The sequence below is a fragment of the Neophocaena asiaeorientalis genome, unplaced genomic scaffold (assembly GCF_003031525.2).
Source record: "Neophocaena asiaeorientalis asiaeorientalis breed wild unplaced genomic scaffold, Neophocaena_asiaeorientalis_V1.1 scaffold29, whole genome shotgun sequence".
NCBI classification, from domain to species: domain Eukaryota; kingdom Metazoa; phylum Chordata; class Mammalia; order Artiodactyla; family Phocoenidae; genus Neophocaena; species Neophocaena asiaeorientalis.
The window spans coordinates 2,701,117-2,728,811 of NW_020174423.1; the positions used below are offsets into that span (position 1 = coordinate 2,701,117).

General features: G+C 38.0%; 1 protein-coding gene across 1 annotated transcript; it reads left to right on the forward strand.

Moving 5' to 3' along the window:
* The first annotated feature begins 1,125 nt into the window (after positions 1–1,125).
* Positions 1,126–12,050, forward strand: FBXO43 (F-box protein 43). The gene is made up of 6 exons (XM_024756573.1): positions 1,126–1,191; positions 1,382–1,481; positions 3,686–5,174; positions 7,405–7,507; positions 11,497–11,700; positions 11,802–12,050. The coding sequence occupies exons 1-6, from the start codon at positions 1,126–1,128 to the stop codon at positions 12,048–12,050; spliced, it is 2,211 nt and encodes a 736-aa protein (XP_024612341.1).
* The last annotated feature ends 15,645 nt before the right edge of the window (positions 12,051–27,695 follow it).

Genomic DNA, 27,695 nt, shown 5'->3' on the forward strand with positions numbered 1-27,695 from the left:
TAATCCTTTTAACTCTGAATGAGAATTATGTAAGCACAGAATGGTAAAGTAAGAAAAATGTTGGGTAGGACGCCCATTTAGGGAGTAAGTAGAGGAAAAGAAGCCAGAAAAAAAGAATTAGGAAGAAGTTGCCAAGAGCAGAAGGATGGAGCCTGGCACATAAAACATCCCTTTTTAGATGCCTAAAAAAACAAGCATAATGATGTCTAGAGATGCTGTAACCAAGTTAGTCAAACCTTTCAGACTTTATCCTGTGTATAGCTGAACTTCTAACCTAAAATGAGTCATTCTGTTTGTAACCTGCTTTTCACGCTTGATTTCATCTCCGGAAACATTTTCAAGTGAATGTTTTCCTACATTATTTTTAATAGCATCCCACTGTAGGACCTGTTAACCTTTCTATACAGTGTTCCCCAAAGTTAAAATGGGGAGGGGAGAAGAACCTATCAAATTAGGAAGCCCTCATGGAGCCTCGGAGGGGTGTGGGCACGGAGGGATGGGAAAGCGAGTACAGACTTCCTCGGGCGGAGGCTGGGCCGGAGGCCTGCGGGTCGCGGGGCCGCCGGCTGGGGCGCCGCTGAGCGAGAGGAAGGGGCGGCGCGGGGCGGCGCGCAGCGGTTACTCAGGGCGGGCCGTTCAAACCGAAGGAGGGAAACGCGGCGGCCCCACACGAAGCTGGCGTGGGGGTTGCCATAGCCTGGCGTCGCTGAAGGCGAGGCCGCGGCACCTCCCCTGCGCTCCAGAGGCAGCCGCCTCGGTCCTCGCCCGCCCGTCGACCCCGTGGGTGCGGCCGCCCCGGGTCTCCAGGTGGGCGGGAGCGGGGGACGCCAGGTGTGTGCGGGCTGGCCGGCCTCCGGGCTTCCCCGGCCCCGCGCCCGCTCTAGCTCTGCTTCCCGGGTGCCGGGACTAGAGAGGCGCCCCGACGCCGTTCACTTTCCCCTCGCTCTGCTCCAGGAGACGGCCCACCCACCCTCAGCCCGTGGGTGGCTTCCTGGGCCCTGGGGCCAGGCCGGGCCTCCCTCCGACAGCCTGACCTGGGGAGGGTCCGCGGAGGGACGAGAGGCCCGATTGACGCCTTGCGGAGACCGTTAACCACCCACCCGCCGACTGCTCCTGGGGGAGGAGATGACCGCGCTGCAGCTTACACTGCATCTCAGAAACCCCAATTTGGGAAGTCTCCTCCATTCCAAGGCTAGCTGGAGAAAACAAAGATATTAAAATTACTGTTGTCCGGAAAGCTGGAGGAAATTCAAAATGATTTAGGCCTTTTCAAGTGTTAGAACTAATCCCTGTAGCATGTACTTCACGTATACAAATTTTAGCCGGTATCGTGCTACTGCACGTTTTAATGAATTGTTCAAATTAAAATTTTCTCTTTAAGTGGTATTACTTTGGCACGAATTTTAAAGGTAAAGTGAGAAATTTCCTTTTTTGGAAGCCATACATAACGTTGACGTCTAAGAACTCAAGCTTTACTGATGGTAAGATTTTACACTTTAACAAATGAAGGAAATTTGGTTCTAATTTGTTATCATATTGTAAGTACTTCATTGAGTTAATCAGTTTTTTTTTTTTTTTTTAAAGAGCGCTATAGAGATAAGTGTTCTCAATCCTTATCAGGAGTCTGGTTTTAAAAAACGAATATTGAAGAGGCTTGTTTGATTCATCAGTGAACTGTTGAATCAGTAAAATTGAACAAGTCAACAGGCGTTCCACGATTTTGCATAAATAATTTTAAATTTAAAGTTTGAATAACCACATTTTGTTTGAGACCAATGTCTTGGGTTGAAAATGATGAAAGGTGAAAAAAATGATGACATCAGAGAAAGCACGGTGGAAGCAACTTCAAATGTGTAGATGAACAGAAAAAATTAGGAAGTTTTTTGTACGTTTAAAGCAACCGGTTTATGGTTTCTAGCAGGGAGAGGATGATCTCTGCACCCCTACTCTTGTTTCTAACAATTTGCCTCTCAGATTCCCAAATTCTAGCATGGTGAGACACCTAGTGGTGAAGTAGCAGAATAGTTACATTTGTTGTAACTAAAAAAAAAAGGCTGGGACCTAACTTTACCAAATGAGTGAAAACTGTTACTTAATAGAGTGATTCTCAGAAAGGGGGAAATATTCGTGGATGGAGGTGTAATTTGAAAACACATTCTATCTTATTAACTTAATATTTTGAAAACAAAAATTGTTTAAAAATATAATATGAATTATAGAAAGCAAAGTTTGATAATTTTGGCTGGTAAGCATGTACGGAAGAGAGCAGTGATTGTCACAATCTGAGGGAATCTAAATCAGAAGAGAACATGTGTGAGATTTACCAAAACGGAATATAGGTTTTAAAGACTGAAAAACACCTAGATACTTTGCCCAGTAATAATGATCTCCTAATGATCATTACACCATAAAGAAACTATTTGGTTTTGTGGTTGTTGTAGCAATTTTTTTAAGCTCATTCATTTACATATTTAACTGATGTAACTTAAGCATAAATAAATTACTTTCCCATTATACTCAACTAAAATACATCTTCCCAGGATCTTTTTAATAGAGAAGAATCGTGTACTTGGCCTGGAGAAAACTTTGAAAGAATGACAATTTTCTTAGTGTCCCTTGAATAGTCTGCAGAAATATATGCTATGATAACTTTCTTATCTTTTCTTCTTATACTTTGAGCTAAGATGTAATTCAAGTTTCCACAAAGAAGGAATGCAATGATAGCGTTGAAAAGGTGAAAGAGTAAAGTATTTCCTTAAAAACAAATGAGTAAAGTATTTCCTAGTGTCATTCCTTACAAATATAATTACTGAATCACATTTCTTCTTTAAGGAATGTACTTGAATTCTTTATTTTCAATTTCAAGAATATTATAAAGGGTGGGTTTCCCCCAAATAGAAAATATTTAGAAGATGAGGCATGAATGAGTATAACTTGCCAGGTTTGACATGGCCATGTTATCTGTGGGGCAGGGGTTCATTTTGGCTAACTCAAGAATGTGTTAGTAATTTATTAGTGAGCCTAAGAGTCTTTGCAAAGGTGAAAGTCTGCCAATTTAGACCTTGTGAATGGTCAGGAGGACTGAGTTTCTGAGACAGGCCCGTGTTACAAGTATAAATGACATTATCCTAGAGTTGTTTAGCCATATTGAAGTTTAGTCTACTGGCAGCACGTACTTGACACATTTCCCAAATACATGTTTAAAAATCAGCATATAGTTTTTTTTTTAAACAGCTTTATTTACATCGCAAAATATCAAAAGGAAATATCCAACTGACAAAATCTAGGTCAGCACAAATAAGCTAGAATATTAAAACTACAGTAATGTACTTTAGCGCTGTAAAAGTCATAAAGTAATAAAATCATCTAAAAATGACGCCATGAGATTTTTTTTTTCTCAAGTGTAGTTCAAGAAAATATTTGTGCATGGTGCCTAGACTATGCTTAGTCAGGTAATCTGTGAATATTTATTTCCTGGAAATTTTGGTCTTCGCGATGTTAAAACATTGTTTTATGTAAGAGACACGTGAGTATAGTGTAGAGTAGATTTGTTTTTTAAAGTAAATTTTTTTATTGCCATACAATTTTCCATTATTATTTGTGCTCATAACAAGTAATGTATTTTGGTGTAAGCTGCCAGACTGTTCATTTCAAAGGAAGAATAAAATTTGTTTTCACTTTGTAGAAACAGAGATTTTGAAGATGTCAGAAAGGCATTCAGGTCAAGCTGGCACTGGAGCAGGAAATGAGGTGGACTCTCCTATTGTCAACATCAAGTCGTCCAGCTTTGGAGACTTTTGTTCCACATCTTCATTTCAAGATAGTGGCTACAGTGAGCTGTTAAAATCATGCAGCTTTGATAATACAGATAAAGAATCATTTGGAAGGAAAGAAAGAGGCTCAACTTTAATCCATGAACATCCTGAAACTTCAAGTCTGGCCTTAACACATAGTTTAGAGTCTCCCACTCAAAGAAAGAGATTTGTCTTCCCCAGGAAGGAAAAGGATAAAACCCCAGACCTTTGTGAAACTCCTAAAGTCAGTGGAAAAAAATTTTTACTGCGCAGAAGATTGGATGTATCTTTCTCTCTTCTAAAGGGGGACTTTGAATCACAAAATAGTTCTCTCGAAAGTAGTACAAGCCAAGTTCCCAATTTAGAAAAAAATATTCCAAGCAGTGCTTCAGGTTTCCCAAGGCAAAATAATTTTAGTTCTTTAGTTACTAGCACTTTGAAAACAGAAGAAGCGACTTCCAGCAGTCAAAAATTGAGACTTAATTTTTCTCAACAGAAGACATCCACAGTTGATGATTCCAAAGATAACTGTAGCCTATTTGAAGTTGAATGTATATCTCCAATTCAAGGCAATAGTTTTAAAGACTCTATCACACATGACTTTAGCGACAGCAGTCTATGTATTAATGATGAGAATACATATCCTGAACTTCTGGGCTCTTCGGTCAGTGGAACAACTTGTGGAACAGATGAGGACATATTTGTGACTCCAATAAGTAATCTTGTAGCAAATGTTAAATTTAATGTAAGTCAAAGGCTTTCTCCTTTAGGTGAAGTGAGACGAAATATTTCAACACCTGAAGACAGTGGCTTTAACTCACTTTGCTTGGATAAATCAGAAGATTCCCTCACTGACCAAGAGGGCTCTTTCCAAGAACTGCTTCAGAAACATAAGGGAACTCTCAAAGTCAGGGACACGGTAAGAAGATCAAGGCGTCTTGGAAGATTAAGAAGACTGTCCACCCTTAGGGAGCAAGGCTCACAATCTGAGACAGAAGAAGAAAAGCAGCCCAACCTCTCTGGCTCTGAATCAACACCAGTGGCCACTTCAGACATCTCAGAGAGTCAGCCAAGCAGTGACAATAAGAGTGGGGATTTGAGTTTAAGCTTTAAGAATTTATCAAAGACCCCAGCCTTGCAGTTAGTGCATGAGCTCTTTATGAAAAGCAAAAGGAAAAGATTCCAGCAAAGCGGTGCACGTGAATTGTTAGAAGAAAGGGACGGGGGGAAAATAGCTGTACTACAGCGTGTACTTGCAGGCCTGATTGGCAAGAAAATGGGTATAGAAAAACTGGACATCTTAACAGAATTAAAATACAGAAATTTAAAGCATGTTCTTGCTATGGTTTTAGATTCCTTGGCTGCAGAAAGCCTATGCAGGTAAGAATTTTTTTTTTTCTGAAATAAAACTGCCTTTTATTTTTTTTTTAAGTTGGAAAGCTTTTCTGTTAGTTGAGTACTTTTTTTTGAAATTTTGTTTTAGCATCTCTATCTTGGATACTTTATATTTTATCAAAGGTGGTTTAGTGAAATTCTTCAGTGTCTCAGAAATTTCACAGAAATTTCAGTATATTGAATGTTGCCATAAGTAAAGAGAAACTAAGTCACATATATAGGAGTATTGAGGGTAGGAACTAGAGTTACAAGACTAAAGAGAGACTGTGTTTATACTGGCAATTTTGCGAAGTGCAGGACTATCAGAAGACAAGGCCCTTGGGAATGCCATGACCAGGAAGGAGGGAAGCCATGTGGAACAGGATTTTTGCAAGGTCATGGTTGGGGAAGGACATGCAAGAGAGTTAGTGAGCCTCTATTTCCATAGGTATGTGTGAAGAGTTGTTTTCATAGAATCCTTACTCTTTTATGGCCCCTGCTTCTATTAAAACCCTTCTTCACCTTTTCCCCATAAATTAAATGTAGGCTATTGTAGAGAATTGTAGAATCTCATAGCTGGAAGTCTTCTGAAATGTCTAGTCCTATCATGTATTTTGCAGATGAGAAAACTGAGCTCCAGAGAAGGGATCTGCCAATGGTCACTCAAGGAGACAGAAACAGATCCAGGTCTACAGCTGAGCCCTCTGATTTCTAAGCCCATATTTTCCCAAAACTCTTATTAAGGTTTAAGTCCTTTCAGAATAGCCTTGATCAGGAATGTCTTTGGTGTAACCCAAGTAGGATGATAAGCAGGTTAATGGCCTACATACACGTGCCTTTAAAAAATTTCAAATGAGATAAATTATTTGTTTAAAAGAATAAGGAGATGGCTGCGACACAGGAATTTTATTTTTATATGCTGGAGTATTTGGATACAGACCAGTTAGAATTAAAACTTGGGTGACTCTTTTGGGTGCTCGCTTGTAGGAACAAATGATATTCAGTCATATTTCAATAATTGCCTTTGCTGCCATCCCTCTAGATTTATAGTATTTGTATTGCAGAGTGCATGTATAATCTTGGCAGTGCTTATTCTTGGTAATATGAGAAATTACGGTCAGTTGAAATAGCTGAGGCAAATACCCAAACGTGTATTTCATTTCTTCCCCATTAATGAGTGACTTTCTGCCTATATCTCTCCATCTATCTGATATAAGGCACATGTATCGGCTTAAGGAGAGGCAATGGCAATTGAAGTGGCCACGGTAACTGGAAGAATAGTAGTATTGATAACTCAACTATAACCTGGGGCCCTCCATAACCTTCTCCTGACCTCATTCACTTTGAGTGATTTGTTAAGTTAAAGTAATAAAAAAGACCATATTAACAGTTGCAGGATTAGCTTTTCTTTAATAATTAATGTAGTCAAAGTTATTGATAAATAAGCAATCACTAGACATAAATTGTGTTTTTCTTTAGCTGCTTTAGTCTTACAAACTTTGGTTTATAAAATAGGAACTTTGTAGTGCTGCCCATAATAATGTTTATTATAGCTGACCCTTGAACAGCCAGAGATTAGGGGCGCTGACCCTCTGCCATGCAGTCTAAAAATCTTTGTGTAATTTATAGTCAGCTCTCCATATCCGAGTTTCCTCCGTATCTGCGGTTCGGCATCCCTGGATTCAACCAACCAGTCTGTGTAGTATTTACTATTGAAAAAATCCACCTGTAAGTGGATCCCCAGAATTCAAACCCATGTTGTTCAGGGATCAACTGTATTTGGCACTTAGTACTTCCAATAAAGGATTGATTGCTTTTGTGTTTATTTAATCAAAGTGACAGAAATTCGTTAAATACAATAATAGGAGAAATTTATAGAATCTCTTGCACTACAGTTGATAATCATTTGCTGCATGTCATGTTCCAAATTTTTAATCTTAGTGTCATGTTTAAGTTAAATCCTCTTAATTAGCCTCGCAGTGGACCCATTTGGGTTTTTATGAAACTTTGTTTTTTCCTTAACCATTTATGAGATAGTAATCTGTCAATATGATGCTGGCATATTTTAATAGGTATTCTTTCACAACTATGCAGATCAAGTCATATTTTTAATGTAAAATTTTAGCTTTAAATAAACTATCCAAAATCTTTAAAATGAATTTTTCTTATTGTCATGTGTGAAAAATATTAATTCTGTGGAATATATACAATATAAGGACTGATCTTTTTGTTACAGTATTTGGAAAGTGAGCAGAAATTGGCGTGAAATTATTATTCAAGATAAAAAAGCAGATCAGAGGAGGAAATTTCATATCACACAACTGAAAACAGATTCTGAGGTAATGTATATAATACTATTCTAAAATGGATTTGTATAAATATCTAATCCCATATGGCTGTACAACCTCATTTGGTTTTCCTGCTATCTTTTAACCTTTCCATTTACCAACATTGACTCATAAACTCTTTTTTTGTTTGTTTTTGGCTGTGCCACGTGGCTTGTGGAATCTCAGGGATTGAGCCTGGGCCACGCAGTGAAAGCCTGGAATCCTAACCACTAGGCCACCAGGGAACTCATGCACTCATAAACTCTTTATTTTTCCCAAACTCCATCTCTACCCAGTGCATCAGTGGAGTAGACTAACTGACATCAAGAACATCTTACTGGGTTTTGTTGTTAAGTGTGTATGCTGTTAGCAGTATTTGAATACCATTTGAATAGGATATGCTGGACCCTATTCATAGTTAGACATCCTTATAGCATTTTCCCATCCAGTCTTTTGAGTCGATACTACATGCAGTTGCTCAGATTACAATGTGAACATTTGTGACATGATCCCTTGCTTTCTTGGCACTCATACCCTGTGGGTGATAGTTATAAACAGGTGATTACAGTACAGGTGTGTTAGAGGAAGCCCAGAGTTCTCTTTATTGAACACTTAAAAGGAGTGGGGATCAAGAGGAGGAAAAAATGCGTCTCAGCTGAGAGCTGAATAATGAGTTAGGGAAGGTGTTTCAGCAGAGGGAATAGCATATATGGAGGCCTGGAGGTGAGTGAGCATGGCAGATTAGTACTTGTAAGACATCATAAACTTGTGCTCTATTGAAGATTTGAGGTCCAGCTTTGAAGTTACAAGAAAAGTTTTACAGAAGCTGATTAATTCTTTCTGGGGATACTACTTTGTATAACAGGCATCTGATGACTCTGGCACCCATATTTACTGTATATTCAACTTTTAGACCTTTCTTAGGCATCAATACCAAAAGAAACTCCGAGAATTAACTCTCTTATTCTTGTTCTAGTAAAAAGTGTTTAATAACATAAGTAAATTTATAATTTGGTGAAATATAATAACTGAGATGAAGCATGGTATAAACTAATATGAACACCTAGGTACAGATTGGGGGGTTTCTCATTCCAAGGAAATATTAGGGACCGCTATTAACTAAAGTATTGACTTTCTATTTTATTTGAAGAAATGTTTTACCTTCTCACCTATAATAATCCTTCACGACTGACTCACGGCTCTTGGCTACTGCTGTAGCTGCTGGCGCTGGGAGCTTATAATACTGAAGATATAAATTTCCTTCTCAACATATCATTTTAGAGTGGCTCCCTACATGCTAAGGACAGACCAAAAACACATTTTTAAGCAAGTACCCATTAATATTAAACTTTTAGCTCCATGTACTCTTTACATCCTATGTGGAGGAAACATGTTGTATTGGTAAGCCTTTGCGTAGTTCTAGATAAAGCATTCTACCCTCATATCCTAGCCACCATTTTTCTTTTTAACTTGGTTTCTTAAAGGACTGTACTTTTTTCCTTACTTGAGCATTTTCCTTTATTCTGATTTGCTTTAAATTTTTTTTTTCAGTAGACACAGTACATGGTTTAAAACATCAAATTGCACTTTAAGGCTTATAAAAAAGCACATATTCTCCTGCGCTTCCTACTCTTGATTCTTGCCCCATCGAGGCAATCACTTTTTAGCTGTTCCTTTTGATATTTACCTCCATATTTCTGAATGGCATGCCTTTACTGCTACTTCTTCTTTTGTTTTTTTCTATAGAGGGACTAGGTGAGTTCTCTAACCTCTCACCACTACCTATCTACCCACCTCTCCCTCTGAAGTCCTTTCTCCTATCTTATGAATGTAACTACACCATCGTTTGGGAGCGAATTAGAATTAGGTGCTGACATTATTAAGACTGCATTGAGATTCTTAGGACTTTTTGACAGCTGTGACATGTAGTACAGTATGATTATACCTGTTATACCTTTTTTCCTATAACTTTTTTCCTCAGAGTTAATAATTGCCCAGTTTCTTTCTTTTCTTCTTCTTTTTTTTTTTTTTTGCTTATTGTTTCTCTATACAGATCCCTGACTCATCTCCTGTTATCCACCAGAACTGGAAATCTCCTCTTAACTCTGAATGTATCAGGTATTCTACCTGTTCCCTCTTTTCCTCAGAGACATCCTTCCAGATGCCTTTTGCCCTCCTCTTCTGAAATGGACTGGTTGCTTTCTACCTGAACTATCCTAATGTATATCATTAACCAAAACAGAAAAATTATAAAACAAAGTTGTTTGGTGGTTTTCCTCATACTTGTATAGTGGCACTGAAAGCCCTTTATATGTAAAAGTTAAAACGCACACACCAGCTACGTGTGATAGGACCTCTATTTAATCTGTTTGCTTTGCAGCAGTGAGAATGACCATTAAAATCAGAATATCACACTTTTTCCATTGAATTTCTTAATTTACTGTAGTCTTCCCTGTTTTCTTATAATCATGGAAATGAACATCAGTAAGGTGACTCCCCTGTCACATTTAAATATTTTCTGGTAACGTGATGGAGACTATATTTTGAAAAATGTTGGTGCTCACGAATGCGTGCCTTTGTTGGCTGCTTGACCTTATACTGTTCGGAGATAGTAGCACACATTTTAAGCTCCAAGAGGGCAGGGACTAGACTGTTCTATTCATTCGACACCTAGTAGATGTTTTATGAATGTTTGTTAAATGAATGAATGTTTCTTCTGTGGATGAAATTTGCTTCAACAACATACCTCTATTCATTTTTTGGTGCATGCAGCATCACTGTGCTTGCCAACTGCATCAAAATCCAATGGGTGTCTTCTTTTAGTATGCTCTTGTGTCATACGCTTCTAGCTTAGGCTGCAAATCATTTCTAAAGTGTAACATAAAGAGATGTATTGAGTCCTTGAATAAGTTCAACTGTATTAATTCTAATTTCTACAAAAACCAATATTCATCCATGACACTTATGCATATGTTGTTAAACTGTTAATGGCATAATTTTTCATGGCCAGTTAACTTCGTTCCTATACTTATCCTACTGTCATTTCTCATATTTTTAACTCTCCCCATTTAGGAGCCAACTCTGGCAAAAGGAGACTATCAAGGGAGAGGAAACACAATTATAGTTGGACACTTAAGGAAATTCACCTGTAGTACATTTTATTTTGATAATTGGTTACGAATGCCAATTTGTTAAAAAAAAAAAAACTTACTATTTTTTCTCATTCCCAACCTTAACAAAATAGAAGGCTATAAGGATTATTCATTGAAAATATTTCTTGGCTAAATATTTGAGTAATGTGGAAATCCAGTTCAAATAAGAGACATTTTTTTCTCCTTTTAAAATATCAAAGCTGTTTAAAACTCAAGTGTAAAAATTAATCAAGTATTGCAAGTATCTGGTATTTGTATAAACCAGCCAAACAAATTGGGTTTCATGGTCTAACCAGGCCCATTATTTTTCTGACATGCGGCTAAGGTAAGAAACCTTCAAAGAATTCCATGATGTCCCATAGTAAGCTTTGATTCACCTCCTCTTACACCTTGGCCTAAAAGGGGACTTGGTAAACTCTGATCTGTGGGCCAAATCCTGTCCATCACCTGTGTTTTTAAAGTGAGTTTTATTGGAACACAGCCCTGTTCTTTTCATTTACATATATCCATGGCTGTGTTTGCTAAAACAACAATTAAGTAGCTTGCAGCTATCTGGTCCTTTTCAGGAAAAGTTTGCAAACCCATGCTCTAAACAGAAAAATAACCAAGCATGCAAACTTAAAGCTAGCATTTATTGTCTTAATTTTTTCTTTTTCTTTTTCTTTGACTTTTAAATGCTAGATGAGAGGGTTTTTTTTTTTTTTTTTCCTTTTTTCTAAAAAGGAAAGGTTTAGGGAGAAAATTCCAGTAGTGTAAAACCACTTCCAAACATTTAAATACATGTGCATCAGAAAGCTGTCCTGGAACTTTTGATATTACAGTGTTGACCCCTCTTGTCTTTTACCACAGGGGGCTATATTAAATGTTGATGATGCTGCCACTCGGCTCCATCTTTTAAATCGATCAGCTTTAAGATCTGTGCAAGCACAGGCTAGGACACCAGGTTTTCAGAAAGAACAAGTTTCAACATTTTCTCCTTGGGGAGAAGTTTTGACACCTATAGCGAGTTCTTCTGTTACTCACTTAAGTAGTAAACAGGAAGAATATGTTAAGGTGAGTATCATAAGTTATTAGAAGTAAATATTTACAGAGTTTGAAATAAAGCAATTCTCTATGCGAAAATGGAAGATTTAGTTTGTGTGCTTTTACTACAGGTTGCCAAAACACTTTTTATTGATGAAGCATTAAAACCTTGCCCAAGGTGCCAATCCCCTGCTAAGTACCAGCCTTATAAGAAAAGGGGACTATGTAGCAGCACAGCCTGTGGTTTTGACTTTTGTGTGTTATGTTTGTGTGCTTATCATGGGTCTGAAGAATGTAGTAGAGGAGCAGCAAAGCCAAGAAATAGAAAAGATGCTCTTCCAGGAAGTGCCCAGAGTAAGCGGAATTTAAAACGCCTCTAAAGAGACTCCACATATAAAAGAAGCATTCCCTCTAAGCAACATTTTGTTTGGCTTAAAATTATGAATATTTTGAAAGCATGCAAGTCTTCCCATCAATGACAGATGATGATTTATTTCCTACTTTGTATATATTGTGATCCATGTCATTGTATGTTTTCTTTAAAGTAGTGAGCTTTGAAAAAATCTTATTTTACAATGTCATTTTTACTCATTTTAATAATTTAGTGTTTTTAAATAAAGAATTTTCAGTGTTTTATATATATGTATTTAACTGTTTCATGTAACATTTAAAAATTGTGCATTTCATCACTATGTGTTGAAATGTTCTTCGATTACTTTTCAGAAGTAGTTTTCCAAATAGTATTAAAAATTCTGAACTTGAGATAGATGGCCTTATAGATTTCAAAATCTTTGAATATTTGAAATGAAATGTAAATAAAATGTTTTCAGAAGTTCTGTTGAATTTACTCTATAATCTCAATCTTTCTCTTAATTAATGTCATATTTGGGCAGACTTCTGGTTAAATAAAATTTACTTAATATTGATAACTAAGATGTAAAAAGTAAATTATTAGATATATATGGTTATTCACCATGAGAGTCTTAGGTAATAAACACCCATAAGTCACACATAAGTTTCCTTTACCTTGTTACACATGAAATTGTCAGTAGTGCAATGTAGAAATCTGGAATCCTATCTCTGGTCCATGAGGAGGCACTTTGTATATTGCAGTCACATTGCCCTCTCAGTGTGTCACATTTGTCATCTTATGGTTACTCAGTCCATTAAGAAAGTAGTATTTTATTTCACTCTGGTGGTGAAAAAGAAGATTTTACCACATTTAGTTTTAGAAATCAATAATCTACATGTGTTCCTCTCTACTGAAGGAACTGTTAAACGATAGAAGTTCAATTTAAAAAAAAATTTCTGGCTTTAAATTGGGATGAGTATTGTAATAAAGTCAATATGAGTGAAATAGTGTAAGGACTTAATACCACATATATAAATGAGTTTACAATAAAAATAAAACTTTCTGAAGACAAAAGATCAGAGTAGAAATTCAAAAGTTAATGAGTGAAGCTAATTCCAAGCTTCTTATTGGTAGGTTTTACATTTGTGATGAGTTCAAGAGGTAGGTAGGTTAACTGGAAGAAAATCATATGGTATTCATGAATAACTTTATTAAAGTCTCCAGATATCCAGAAAATAATCATCATTATTCTAATGGTTGTAGATTATTATGTATTATAGTAACTGGCTGGTGCAGGTACCCTAGCTATATGTTCCAATAGCGTCCTGTGCTTCCTCTGTCGTGGTACTTAGTTTCACTTTGCTTAACTTGTTTTTTAATTTTCTTTCCCCATGAGACTGTAAGCTCTGTGAAGGCCTGTCATATTGGATTTAAATACCGTTGTATCCCTAACACCTAGCCTGGTACCAGGCAAGTAGCAGGTACTCAGTAAATATTTATTGAATGAGTGGATTTTTTTTTAGTGCTATCAGTGTTAACTTTTTATCCAAGTAAACCACTATAACGCTATCCTAATAATTTGTTAATTTTTAATGCTTGATTTCATTGATTAATGCTTGATTACATGAAAAAGTAGAATCTAAATGATTTCTTAAATTGATTTTAAACGTGTAATCTAATCAATAGATTTGTTTGGTCTACTCATTCTTTTAGCTGATTTTTCTATAACTAGTTAGGGTGTAATGCAAGGAATACTAGGCCAGGAATCAAAAAGCCTGGGTTGGTATCCTGAACTACTTACTAGCTGTGCCCTTATGCAAGTCACTTATTGATTCTGAGTATATTTCTTTAACTATAAATAAGGGAAGTTAAAAGAAATCATGTATTGTGAAATTACCCTGTTAACACCAATCAGTGTTACTACACGTTTGGCTGTATGTGAATACAATAAAGTGAAATAACATTTGTGGGGATAGAGCATATGATCTTGATATCATTAACACTATGCTGAATGAAACCGTAAAGTCAACCTCTAACCTGCTTGTGAAAATTGTTTGGTTGGAAAAAAAATTCAACAAACAATTAATTGAGCATTTGCTATGTCCAGGCACTGTTCTAAGTCCTTTACATGAGTTAACTCATTTATTCCTCAAAGTGACTCTATAGTGCAGTTATCATTCCTTTTTTATATCAGGAAACCAAGAATCAGGTTAAATAATGTAAAATCACACAGATAGCAAGTGTGGGGAGCCAGGATTCTAGCAGAGGTAGTCTGCCACTTGTATGTGACAAAACTCTTTGCAGAACCCTTGTTGATAAATTCAAGATGCATATAATTACCATGTCTTTAATGGAAGATTGTTTTGCCATTTAAGAAAAATCTTTTGGTATACCAGGAAAAAAATTCTAAGTTAGAACAATTCTGCCTGAACAGAGTAGTTCCTTAGCTCATGAGTGGCTTAAACAACTATCTCATTTGATAAACTAAATGAACTGCATGAATACAATTATCTTGAGAACTCAGTTCCAGAGGAAGGCCACTGGTTCCATCCCAAGGTCTGTGTAATCTAAAGAATCAAGGCATGAAGACAAGAATAAGTATTACCACATTCCAGTAATGACTACATTCTTATAGGTTCTGATTATTGTGTGAGAGTAAGTAATAAGAAGAAGCTCACCGATCATTTCTTGATGGGACTACTCAGTTCCCAAGAAGATTCCAAAACAAGAGGGATGATTAAATTTGGCACTTTATTCTTCTGTTTCACTTCTTAATGAAGACATTAGGAAAATAATTAGTATTAATTCTGGGGAAAACCAATAAATTCTTTACCTTCTACTGATTTAGGATAACAGTCTCTCTGTCGTTTCCCCCTATTGTGTACCCCCCTTGAAGCCTTGCTAGCAAGTGGGCAAGAATATTCTATTTGACTTCTACTTGATTCCAGGAATGACGGATATGTTTTTATTTTGACCCCCTAGTTTAGAAAAAAATGGTGATAAACTTGTGATAAGTCATATAAAGTGAAACAACACTTTAAGAGCTATCTGATCATTTTATTATAGCATTTCTATGGGCGAAAATAATAGATTTTAAAATCTATTCCAGCTATTTAAAAGGCTTAATAAGGTCTTATGGAATTCTTAGCAATAATTTAATGGTAGAAGTACTACTGAGAAAACATTTTTTTTTTTTTTGCTGTACGCGGGCCTCTCACTGTTGTGGCCTCTCCCGTTGCGGAGCACAGGCTCCAGACGCGCAGGCTCAGCGGCCATGGCTCACGGGCCCAGACGCTCCGCGCCGGACCGGGGCACGAACACGTGTCCCCTGCATCGGCAGGCGGACTCTTAACCACTGCGCCACCAGGGAAGCCCGAGAAAACATTTTTGATACTTATGTAGCACTGCGTAAAGCTAAGTTTTTTGATTACCTTTCCTTAATTTACGACACAAAGCAAAACCGTCAAAAATTTATGACTCAAAAAACTACTGAACATTTCTACATTTGATCTCTTATGTTCCTGGTTTGCATTAAGTTACTTATATGGATTTATTTTAAATTGTGTCTCTTAAAAATAGTATAATATATTAAAAGATGGAAATACCCATTATTATTTCTGTGTGGAGGAGGGTAAATATTTCAAAGCTCACACTAAACATTCCACAAGGGGGCACCAAAGACTCATTTATGGTGATTTTGGCTCCCCTTCAAAAAAAGTAAATTTAGCTTTTATATATTTGATATTGATGTGGTGTGACACTGCCAGATAGGGGAAATGTTCCTTGACTTAATTTTTAAAGGGTATATAGAATAAATTTTGGTAATAGTTATTACTAAGAGTTGGTAATTAAAATACTTTAGCTGACTTGCAAAGTGTACTGTTTTCCGGGATGACTTTTAGCAGAACACCATGTTGGCGGCTGGGTCCGTAACTTGGCCATCTGTGTTCTCTTGCCCAATGGCTCTGCCATGCTGGCTCCTTCGTCACAGACTGTGGAGCCAGAGGAGTGGAAGGAGCAGTAGAGACATGGAGGTGAGTGCTGATTATGAATGGTGATGGCATGCTACCAGTTTTTTCCCTCTGGAATTCTCATTTCTGCAGAAAGATGGTGCTGGTTCAGGTCATAATCACATCCTGCCTAGATTCTGCTCAATGCCTCCTAACAGGTCTCTTTGCTTCTACTTTCTCCCCATCTGACTCTGTCCTAGTGTCCATTGCCAGGTTATTTGTACTAAAACATGGCTCCAAGTATGTTGCTTCCTATTAAAGATGTGGCAGAATTTAGGATCTCCTAATGGTCCTAACTTTCTAGCAATCTCTCCCACCATTCCACTCTGTACACTTTCTTCCAGCCAAACCAGACTCCCTTACTATTTTCTAAATTCCCCCTGTGCTTTCTCCTGCTTCTTCTCTCTCTTGCCACTCTAAATCCCAACAAATCCAGCTAATCCTTAGTTTCTTTCCATGAATCATTTTCTTTTTTTTTTTTTTAACATCTTTACTGGAGTATAATTGCTTTACAATGGTGTGTTAGTTTCTGCTTTATAACAAAGTGAATCAGCTATACATATACATATATCCCCATATCTCTTAAACCAAACAAATAAGAAACCCACTCATTGTGCGTGGTGACATTGGTCTGCACTTTGCTTTTTCCTTATCTATCTCTTTTCCTTATCTATCACTGATACAGAGCTGCCTCATTCTTTTCACTAGCTGCCTGTGGTTGTACCATAATAGAACCTAAACCCGTCCAGATGGACAAATAGGTTGTTACCGAGCTTTTAGTCTTTGTTTTCTTTTTTTAAATTTTTAAATTTATTTTTTTATACAGCAGGTTCTTATTAGTCATCAATTTTATACACATCAGTATATACATGTCAATCCCAATGGCCCAATACATCACAACACCACCCCCCCCCCCCCGCTGCTTTCCCCCCTTGGTGTCCATACGTTTGTTCTCTACATCTGTGTCTCAATTTCGGCCCTGCAAACCTGTTAATCTGTACAATTTTTCTTTTTTTTTTGAATTTTCAACATTTATTTTTTTTTTTACATCTTTATTGGAGTATAATTGCTTAGTGATTTATGTCACAGAGTGCTCTGCATATGTTTTCCTCTAAGAGTTTTATAGTGTCTGGACTTACGCTTAGGTCTCTAATTCATTTTGAGTTTATTTTTGTGTATGGTGTTAGGGAGTGTTCTAATTTCATTCTTTTACATGTAGCTGTCCAGTTCTCCCAGCACCACTTATTGAAGAGACTGTCTTTTCTCCATTGTATATCCTGGCCTCCTTTGTCATAGATTAGTTGACCATAGGTGCATGGGTTTGCCTCTGGGCTTTCTATCTTGTTCCATTGATCTATGGTTCTAGTTTTGTGCCAGTACCATATTGTCTTGATTACTGTAGCTTTGTAGTATAGCCTGAAGTCAGGGAGCCTGATACCTCCAGCTGAATTTTTCTTTCTCAAGATTGCTTTGGCTATTTGGGGTCTTTTGTGTTTCCATACAAATTGTGAAATTTTTTGTTCTAGTTCTGTGAAAAATGCCACTGGTAGTTTGATAGGGATTGCATGGAATCTGTAGATTGCTTTGCGTAGTATAGTCATTTTAACAATATTGATTCTCCCAATCCAAGAACATGGTATTATCTCTCCAATTGTTTGTATCATCTTTAATTTCTTTCATCAGTGTCTTATAGTTTTCTGCATACAGATCTTTTGTCTCCCTAGGTAGGTTTATTCCTAGGTATTTTATTCTTTTTGTTGCCATGGTAAATGGGAGTGTTTCCTATTATTTGAGATTGTTTCTTGTGGTAGGCTTGTATAGCTATAAACTTCTTTCTTAGAACTGATTTTGCTGCATCCCATAGGTTTTGGATCATTGTGTTTTCATTCTCATTTGTCTCTAGGTATTTTTTGATGTCCTCTTTCATTTCTTCAGTGATCTCTTGGTTATTTAGTAACGTATTGTTTAGCCTCCATGTGTTTGTGTTTTTTACGTTTTTTCCCCTGTAATTCATTTCTAGTCTCATAGCGTTGTGGTCAGAAAAGATGCTTGATATGGTTTCAATTTTCTTAAACTTACTGAGGCTTGATTTGTGAGCCAAGATGTGATCTATCCTGGAGAATGTTCCGTGTGCACTTGAGAAGAAAGTGTAATCTGCTGTTTTTGGATGGAATGTCCTATAAATAACAAATAAATCTATCTGGTCTATTGTGTCATTTAAAGCTTCTGTTTCCTTATTAAATTTCAGTTTGGATTTTCTGTCCATTGGTGTAAGTGAGGTGTTGAAGTCCCCCACTATTATTGTGTTACTGTCGATTTCCTCTTTTATAGTTGTTAGCAGTTGCCTTATGTATTGAGGTGCTCCTATGTGGGTGCATATATATTTATAGTTGTTATCTCTTCTTCTTGGATTGATCCTTGATCATTATGTAGTGTCCTTCCTTGTCTCTTGTAACATTCTTTATTTTAAAGTCTATTTTATCTATTCCAGCTTTCTTTTGATTCCCATTTGCATGGAATATCTTATTCCATCCCCTCACTTTCAGTCTGTATGTGTCCCTAGGTCTGAAGTGGGTCTCTTGTGGACAGCCTATATTTGTGTCTTGTTTCTGTATCCATTCAGCAAGCCTGTGTCTTTTGGTTGGAGCATTTAATCAATTCACATTTAAGGTAATTATCGATATGTATGTTCCTATGACCATCTTCTTAATTGTTTTGTGTTTGTTTTTGTAGGCCCTTTTCACTTAGAGAAGTTCTTTTAGCATTTGTTGTAGAACTGGTTTGCTGGTGCTGAATTCTCTTACCTTTTGCTTGTCTGTAAAGCTTTTGATTTCTCCATCGAATCTGAATGAGATCCTTGCCGGGTAGAGTAATCTTGGTTGTAGGTTCTTCCCTTTCATCACTTTATCATGCCACTCCCTTCTGGCTTAAAGAATTTCTGCTGAGAAATCAGCTGTTAATCTTATGGGAGTTCCCTTGTATGTTATTTGTCATTTTTCCCTTGCTGCTTTCAATAATTTTTCTTTATGTTTAATTTTTGCCAGTTTGATTACTATGTGTCTTGGCATGTTTCTCCTTGGGTTTATCCTGTATGGGACTCGCTGTGCTTCCTGCACTTGGGTGGCAATTTCCTTTCCCATGTTAGGGAAATTTTCGACTATAATCTCTTCAAATATTTCCTCTGGTCCTCTCTCTCTCTTCTCTTTCTGGGACCCCTATAATGCGAATGTTGTTCCATTTAATGTTGTCCCAGAGGTCTCTTAGACTTTCCTCATTTCTTTTCATTCTTCTTTATTCTGTTCCAAAGCAGTGAATTCCACCATTCTGTCTTCCAGGTCACTTATCTGTTCTTTTGCCTCAGTTATTCTGCTATTGATTCCTTCTAGTGTAGTTTTCATTTCAGTTATTTTATTGTTCATCTCTGTTTGTTTCTTTAATTCTTCTAGGTCTTTGTTAAACATTTCTTGCATCTTCTCAATCTTTGCCTCCGTTGTTTTTCTGAAGTCCTGGATGACCTTCACTCTCATTATTCTGAATTCTTTTTCTGGAGCGTTGCCTATCTCCATTGTTTTTCTGGGGTTTTATCTTGTTCCTTCATCTGGTACATTGCCCACTGCCTTTTCATCTTATCTGTCTTTCTGTGAATGTGGTTTTTGTTCCACAGGCTGCAGGATTGTAGTTCTTGCTTCTGCTGTATGCCCTCTGGTGTATGAAGCTACTTAAGAGGCTTGCGCAAGATTCCTGATGGGAGGGACTGGTGGAGGGTAGAGCTGACTGTTGCTGTTGTGGGTAGAGCTCAGTAAAACTTTAATCCACTTGACTGCTGATGGTTGGGGCTGGGTTCCCTGCCTGTTGGTTGTTTGGCCTGAGGCAACCCAACAGTGGAACCTACCTGGGCTCATTGGTGGGGCTAATAGCAGACTCTGCGAGGGCTCATGCCAAGGAGTACTTCCCAGAACTTCTGCTGCCAGTGTCCTTGTCCCCACGGGAGCCACAGCCACCCCCCCGCCTCTGCAGGAGACCCTTCTACACTAGGAGGTAGGTCTGGTTCAGTCTCCCCTGGGGTCACTGCTCCTTCCCCTGGGTCCCGATGCGCACACTTTGTGTGTGCCCTCCAAGAGTGGAATCTCTGTTTTCCCCAATCCTGTCGAAGTCCTGCAATCAAATCCTATTAGCCTTCAAAGTCTGATTCTCTAGGAATTCCTCCTCCCGTTGCCAGACCCCTAGTTTGGGAAGCCTGATGTGGGGCTCAGAACCTTCACTCCAGTGGGTGAACTTCTGTGGTATAAGTGTTCTCCAGTCTGTGAGTCACCCACCCAGCAGTAATGGGATTTGATTTTACTGTGATTGCGCCCCTCCTACCTTCTCATTGTGGCCTCTCCTTTGTCTTTGGATGTGGGGTATCTTTTCTGGTGAGTTCCAGTGTCTTCCTGTCGATGACTGTCCAGCAGCTAGTTGTGATTCTCGTGTTCTTGCAAGAGGCAGTGAGAGCACGTCCTTCTACTCCACTATCTAGGTTCAGGGCTCCCATGAATCATTTTCTGATCTCTCCAACAAGACAAAATTCTTACCTTCTTTGAATCTAGTGTTTTTTGTTTTTTTTAAAATTTAATTAATTAATTTATTTACTTATTTTTGGCTGTGTTGGGTCTTTGTTTCTGTGTGTGGGCTTTCTCTAGTTGCAGCGAGCAAGGGCCACTCTTCATCGTGGTGCATGGGCCTCTCACTGTCGCAGCCTCTCTTATTGTGGAGCACAAGCTCCAGACACGCAGGCTCTGTAGTTGTGGCTCACAGGCGTAGTTCTCCGCAGCATGTGGGATCCTCCCAGACCAGGGCTCGAACCAGTGTCCCCTGCATTGGCAGGAAGATTCTCAACCACTGCGCCACCAGGGAAGCTGAGATCTAGTGTTTATTCATACCTTTCTTATGGTATTTATGGCATGTTTTATTTGTATTAAATTCTTGTTTTCCACCATTAGCAAGTTCCTTAAAAGCAGAATTGTTTTATTCACCTCTCTGCCTCATTTAGCAGAATGTCTTGTGCATGATAGATGATGCAGCAAGTATTAATTGAATTGCTGAATTAATAATGATTATCACGATATGATAATGAATCATATGATAATGATATATAATAGTTATGATGAATGAGAATTAAGATATGCATGCATGTATGTGTATATACATACACATATGTTAGGTGTTTAAGGGCAGAGGATTTGGGCCTTTAGAGTTGAAATATGCATCACTTTATGATTAAGTGGTATATTACTACATGCAGAAAGTAAACAATACATTCCAATTTTTATGGGCTAGGGTGGCAAAGATATTTAATTTTTTTGTGTGTTGGTATTCAAGAGAGGGAAGTGTATGTTCAAAACATAGTACTTAAAAAAAATTATTTATTTATTTATTTATTTTTGGCTGTGTCAGGTCTTCATTGCTGCATGCAGGCTTTCTTTACCTTTTATTTATTTATTTATTTTTCCAGGCTTTCTTTAGTTGCGATGAGCAGGGGCTACTCTTCTTTGCGGTGTGCGGGCTTCTTATTGCGGTGGCTTCTCTTGTTGCGCAGCACGGGCTCTAGGCATGCAGGCTTCAGTAGTTGTGGCATGTGAGCTCAGTAGTTGTGGCTCATGGGCCGTAGAGCGCAGGCTCAGTAGTTGTGGCACATGGGCTTAGTTGCTCCACACCATGTGGGATCTTCCCAGATCAGGGCTTAAACCTGTGTCCCCTGCATTGTCAGGCAGGTTCTTAACCACTGCGCCACCAGGGAAGCCCTATAGTACTTATTTTAAAGGAAAAAGGTGTTTTATTTCTTTTTTTTCTCCAGCTTTGTTGGGATAGAATTGACATATAACATCATGTAAGTTTAAGTTGTACAACATGTTATTTTGATACACTTATATATTGCAAAATGATTACCACCATACTATTAGCTAACATCTCCATCCCATCACATAATTACTACTTTTTTTTTGTTGGTGAGAACATTTAAGATTTACTCTCTTAGCAACTTCCTTTTTTAAAAAATTAATTAATTAACTTATGTTTTATTTTTGGCTGCGTTGGGTCTTTGTTGCTGCATGCAGGCTTTCTCTAGTTGCAGCGAGCGGGGGCTACTCTTTGTTGCTGTGCGTGGGCTTCTCATTGCGGTGGCTTCTCTTGTTGTGGAGCACGGGCTCTCGGTGCACGGGCTTCAGTATTTGTGGCACTCAGGCTCAGTAGTTTTGGCTCACGAGCTCTAGAGCGCAGGCTCAGTAGTTGTGGCTCACGGGCTCAGTTGCTCCGCGGCGTGTGGGATCTTCCCGGATCAGGGCTCAAACCTATGTCCCCTGCATTGGCAGGTGGATTTTTAACCACTGAGCCACCAGGGAAGTCCCTCTTAGCAACTTTCAAGTATATAATACAGTATTATTAGCTATAATCACCATGCTGTACATTAGATCCCCAGAAATTGTTAATCTTAGATTAACTGAATGTAATTCTATTTCTTTAATGTTTTCATGTGTTTTGGTAAATATTAATGACTTGAAGCTTATTTGGGTGTCACCTGAGGAGAGCTGAATGATCTTATATGTTTAAAATAAATATTTTAATAATAATAAAGTCATGGGTTAAGAAAAATTATGACCTGGGTGATCTTATTGAAGTACACATCTTCAGTGTGTCTCTCATTTGTTTAAAATCTTAATTGAATTGATGAATTAATAATAATTGGTTACCATATAAGATAAATTTTATCCAAATCTGTTTTCTTTTTCAACTGATATCAAATAAATTTATCCAAATCTCAGTTTACTCTTTAAGCTGATATGCTAGAGTACTTCGAATATAGTTGTTTGCTTTTGAGAGGGTTAAAACTGAGCCACTGCCCCTTTCATACTCCCTTTGCTGCAGCCCTCTAACCAGTATCCCTCTCCCATGGCCATGCTGCTTTCTCCTTCGGATTGTCATTCTCTCTCTTCCCCTCTGCCTCACTCCTGTTTGCCTTTTAAAACTCTGCTCAGTGGACACCAGGGCTGATCACCTTCCCCCCACTCCCTGGCTGGTTATGTCACTCTCTGGAAACCCTTTGTATCTGTGTTCTCACAGCATTTATCAGAACTTTTATGCTTTCCTTGTTAGCCAGTGAAGTCTTCTGACCTGTGTCTGAGTCCCCAGTACTTAGTCTAGTCCCTAAGCACCGAATAGAAGTTCAGTGTTTGCCGAAAGTCTTCCGTGCCACCTCTCCTATGCCTAGCCTGGGTTAGGTATACATGGGATGCCCTGGGGCGCAGAGAGCGGGAGCTCTGTGTCATTGTTGAAAACGAGGGGTTGTCAAGACTGCTGTCATGAAAGGCCTCTTTTTCCCTTATTCTCTGCTGCCAGGGAAATGTACACTGCTGCCACTCTCCTTTTGTACTGCTTCAGAGGATAATCTGCACTCATTTTCAAGTTACTTTGTAAGTGCTTTTGAATTGTTTCATGAGGAGTGTAAATGTGCCAAGGGCAGGGGCTGTTCTTTCTTACCACTCTCTAGTGCTCTAGAGTCTACTAGTATAATCAGAGACACAGTAAATGTTGACTAAATGGGCTGTGGAATCCTGAGACAGTGACCTCAGTTTAAAATATTTATAGATCTTTATTGTTGGTGGCTAATTTTTAATTTGGCCAGGAAGTGAACCATGTATATTACAGACATTATCTCATTATATTAAGAGCAATGCTATGAGAGTGGTACCATTATTATTTTCTTTTTTTTTCCCCTTTCAGATAAGGCTTAGAAGAGTTTAAAATTGTGTTCATCGCCACTAGTGAATTTAGGGCTGAGGTTAAAATGATGGCTGTTTGACTCCAGATATTTAGACTTGGCTTTCTGCCTGCTCATACTAACCTGAGTAGTATCCCTCTCCTATGGCAGCAAACCTTTGGTTCTCCTGCTCCCTGATTATTAGAGAATCACTTGCTGTTGGTTTGGCTTCAGGTAAGGAGATAGGAAATTCAAGCTAATGGACATTTTATTTTTCCTGATCACTGATGCCTGACTGGCAGATCAAAAATTAAGATCAGGTTTCCCTGGTGGCGCAGTGGTTGGGGGTCCGCCTGCTGATGCAGGGGACACGGGTTCGTGCCTCGGTCTGGGAAGATCCCACATGCCGCGGAGCAGCTGGGCCCATGAGCCATGGCCACTGAGCCTGTGCGTCCGGAGCCTGTGCTCCGCAACGGGAGAGGCCACAACAGTGAAAGGCCCGTGTACCGCAAAAAAAAAAAAATTAAGATCTTCCAGCAATCCCACTCCTGGGCATATATCCAGAAAAGAGGAAAGCTCTAATTTGAAAAGATAATGCACCCCAATGTTCATAGTGGCACTATTTACAATAGCCAAAACATGGAAGCAACCTAAGTATCCATCAACAGATGAATGTATAAAGAATATGTGGTATACACACACACACACACACACACACACACACACACACACACACACACACAATGGAATATTACTCAGCCATAAAAAAGAATGAAATAATGCCATTTGCAGCAACATGGACGGACCTAGAGATGATCATACTAAGTGAAGTAAGTCAGACAAAGACAAGTATTATATGATATGTGGAATCTAAAAAACAGTACAAATGAACTTATTTACAAAACAGAAACAGACTCACAGACATAGAAAACAAACTTTTGGTTACCAAAGGGGAAGGGGGGAGGGATAATTTGGGAGTATGGGATGCACACTACCATATATAAAATAGATAAACAAGAAGGATTTACTGTATAGCACAGGGAGCTATATTCAGTGTCTTGTAATAAACTATAATGGAAGAGAATAAAATATATGTATATACACATATATGTATAACCGAATCACTTTGCTGTACACCTGAAACTAATACAATACTGTAAATTAACTATACTTCAATTTTTAAAAATTAAGAGTTCTTTTATTTTGACCAATCTACTAATGTTCTTTATAACTTTTTTAAAAAGACTTTTTTAGAGCAGTTTTAGGTTCACAGCAAAATTAAGAGGAAGTTACAGAGATTTCCCATAGACTCCCTGTCCCCACACTTGCATAGCCACCCCATTATCAACATCCCCACCAGAGCGGTACATTTGCTGTAATCATTTGATGAATCTACATATACCATTATAATCACCCAAAGTCCATAGTTTACCTTAGGTAGGGTTCACTCTTGGTGGTGTACATTCTATGGGTTTGGACAAATGTATAATGACTTGTATCCACCATTATAGTATCATACAGAGTAGTGCCACTGCCCTAAAAATCCTCGGTGCTCTGCCTATTCACCTCTCTCTCCACTAACCTCTGGCAACCACTGATCTTTTTACTGTCTCCATAGTTTTCCCGTTTCCAGAATGTCATGTAGTTGGAATCATACGGTATGTAACCTTTTTCAGGTTGGCTTTTTACTTAGTAATATGCATTTAAGGTACTTCCATGTTTTTTTGTGGCTTGATAGCTCATTTCTTTTTAGCACTGAGTAATATTCCATTGTCTGCATGTACCAGAGTTTATCTATCTACTGAAGGGCATCTTAGTTGCTTCCAAGTTTTGCCAATTATGAATAAAGCTGCTATAAACGTCCATGTGAAGGTTTTTGTGTGGACATAAGTTTTCAACTCCTTTGGGTAAATACCAAGGAGCACAACTGTTGGATCATATGGTAAGAGTATGTTTAGTTTTATAAGAAAACACCAAACTGTCTTCCAAAGTGGCTATAACATTTTGCCATCTCACCAGCAATGTTGTGGTTAGTTCCTGTTGGTCCACATCCTCACCAGCATTTGGTGTTGTCAGTGTTTGGATTTTGACCTTTTGAAAAGGTCTGTAGTGGTATCTTATTGTTGTTTTATTTTATAACTTCCAATAATAAAATCTTTATTTCTTCATTAAATATAATTCACTAATTCAACACATATTTATTGAGCATTTACTATATCATGGCAGGTTTTGTTCTAGGTGCTGGGCCTGCAGGAGAGCCCCACAAAGGTCAAAAAATCCCTTAGAGCTCAAATTCATTTTAAAAAAAAAGTAGAGGAGGGGAGAAAAAAAAGGAGGAGAAAAAGAAAAAAATAATGTATTCTCTATTTGTAAAAATTACAAAACCCTAGAGCAATATTAGAGTTTTAAAACTTTAGGGAAGCATTAAAAAACTGAATTATCTCATCAGTTTGTGAAAGAAACAAAGTAATGTAATGGAATATATTGACAATTAGAATAAATCTAAACCAGCAGGTCCAGAGGGTAGTTATCTTGAGTAAGTTAAGAAATTGCCTAATGAATGTATTAAACTAATTATGTTCCTTCTTCAAAAAATTATTAAACTGTTAAATGAAAAAATTAAAAAAAGAATGCTGTTTTCTAATTAAATGTGATATGGAGTATATGTAGTTGTTATCCAGTATTGATATGTAATTTCACAAAAAGGAAAGAATCAGTGATTATCAAAAAGAAAATGTAAAGAAACAATATGTAAATGTTATAACTGCCACAACTGCAGTTATTTTAGGGATTGGAATAGGGGATGGTATTGTATATCATCAGATGTTGAGTTGCTATCCAACTCCTAGGAAAATCATTCTACTGCATTATCCTGTCATTTTGATTCATTTACTCATGAATAAAAATGATTCATGTAAAAATTAAGGATATAGTTTAGCTCTGTGGAAATAAGTGAAAACAACCCAAATGAGAACAAGCAAAGGCTATTTATTCAGAGCTTGTTTTAGCAAAGGAGTCAGCCACCATCATTTGCATGTGGCAGTGGCTCAAAGGCAGGCAAGAGAGTGGGAAAACTGTATAGCGAAAAGAAGGGAGAACTTCAGGTATGCTCTGATTGGAGTTTGTGAACAGGGGAAGCTGGAAGTGGGCTATCTAGAATCCAACAGGCATCCTATGTTACTAGTTAGGGAAGCATATTTGGTTTTCTCTGATTCATCCTGAGTTGGAAGTGAGGGCAAAAATGAGAGAAACTGGCAGTTACTGAAGAAGTCCTGACCATTTGGGGCTTATTGCTGCAGAAGTTGTGGCTTGGCTTCCCAGGCTGGTTGCTACAGAGGTTATTAAAGTTCTGTTGTCATATATGGTCTGGCCATTGTCCATTTGTACAGTCAGACTTTCTATTAAATATCCCATTACTATCAAAAATTAAAATCACAATGGTAATATGAATTTCATCCCGTTGATGCTATCCCTGTTCACATTTAGAAAGGTTTGGAACTAGGCTTAAGTTTGACTCTACCACACCAAACCCAAGGAAGGACCAATATGTTTAAATCACTAAACAGGTAGGATGCCTGAAAAATCTGCTCTTGATCGTCAAGGAGATATCTACACATACACTGCAGTCTCTCCAGCAGTACCTGTGAGAATCGTTGGATAAATCCCTGTAGCTTCTCACCCTGAGCAGGTTACAAAGAGTAGCCCTCATGCAAATGAATCCTTGCAATTCAGATCAGCCCTTGTGACTTTTGGTTTATGATTCATATTTGGAGACCTGATCATTTTTCTTTGTCTACAGCACCTTTACATGATATCACTCCTGTCCTGTTCCGCAGTTGCATCACAGTTTTATGCTCTCCAAGATTCCCCTCAATTGACTTTAGATGTACTACAAAGTCTATGTTTTAGTAAGTCTATCCCAAATACATCC

Coding starts and splice junctions, on each gene's coding strand:
- FBXO43 (XM_024756573.1), top strand. CDS start 1,126: ATGACCGCGCTGCAGCTTACACTGCATCTCAGAAACCCCAATTTGGGA. Junction 1,482..3,685: donor GAACTCAAGCTTTACTGATG/GTAAGATTTTAC, acceptor TTCACTTTGTAG/AAACAGAGATTTTGAAGATG. Junction 7,508..11,496: donor AACTGAAAACAGATTCTGAG/GTAATGTATATA, acceptor CTTTTACCACAG/GGGGCTATATTAAATGTTGA.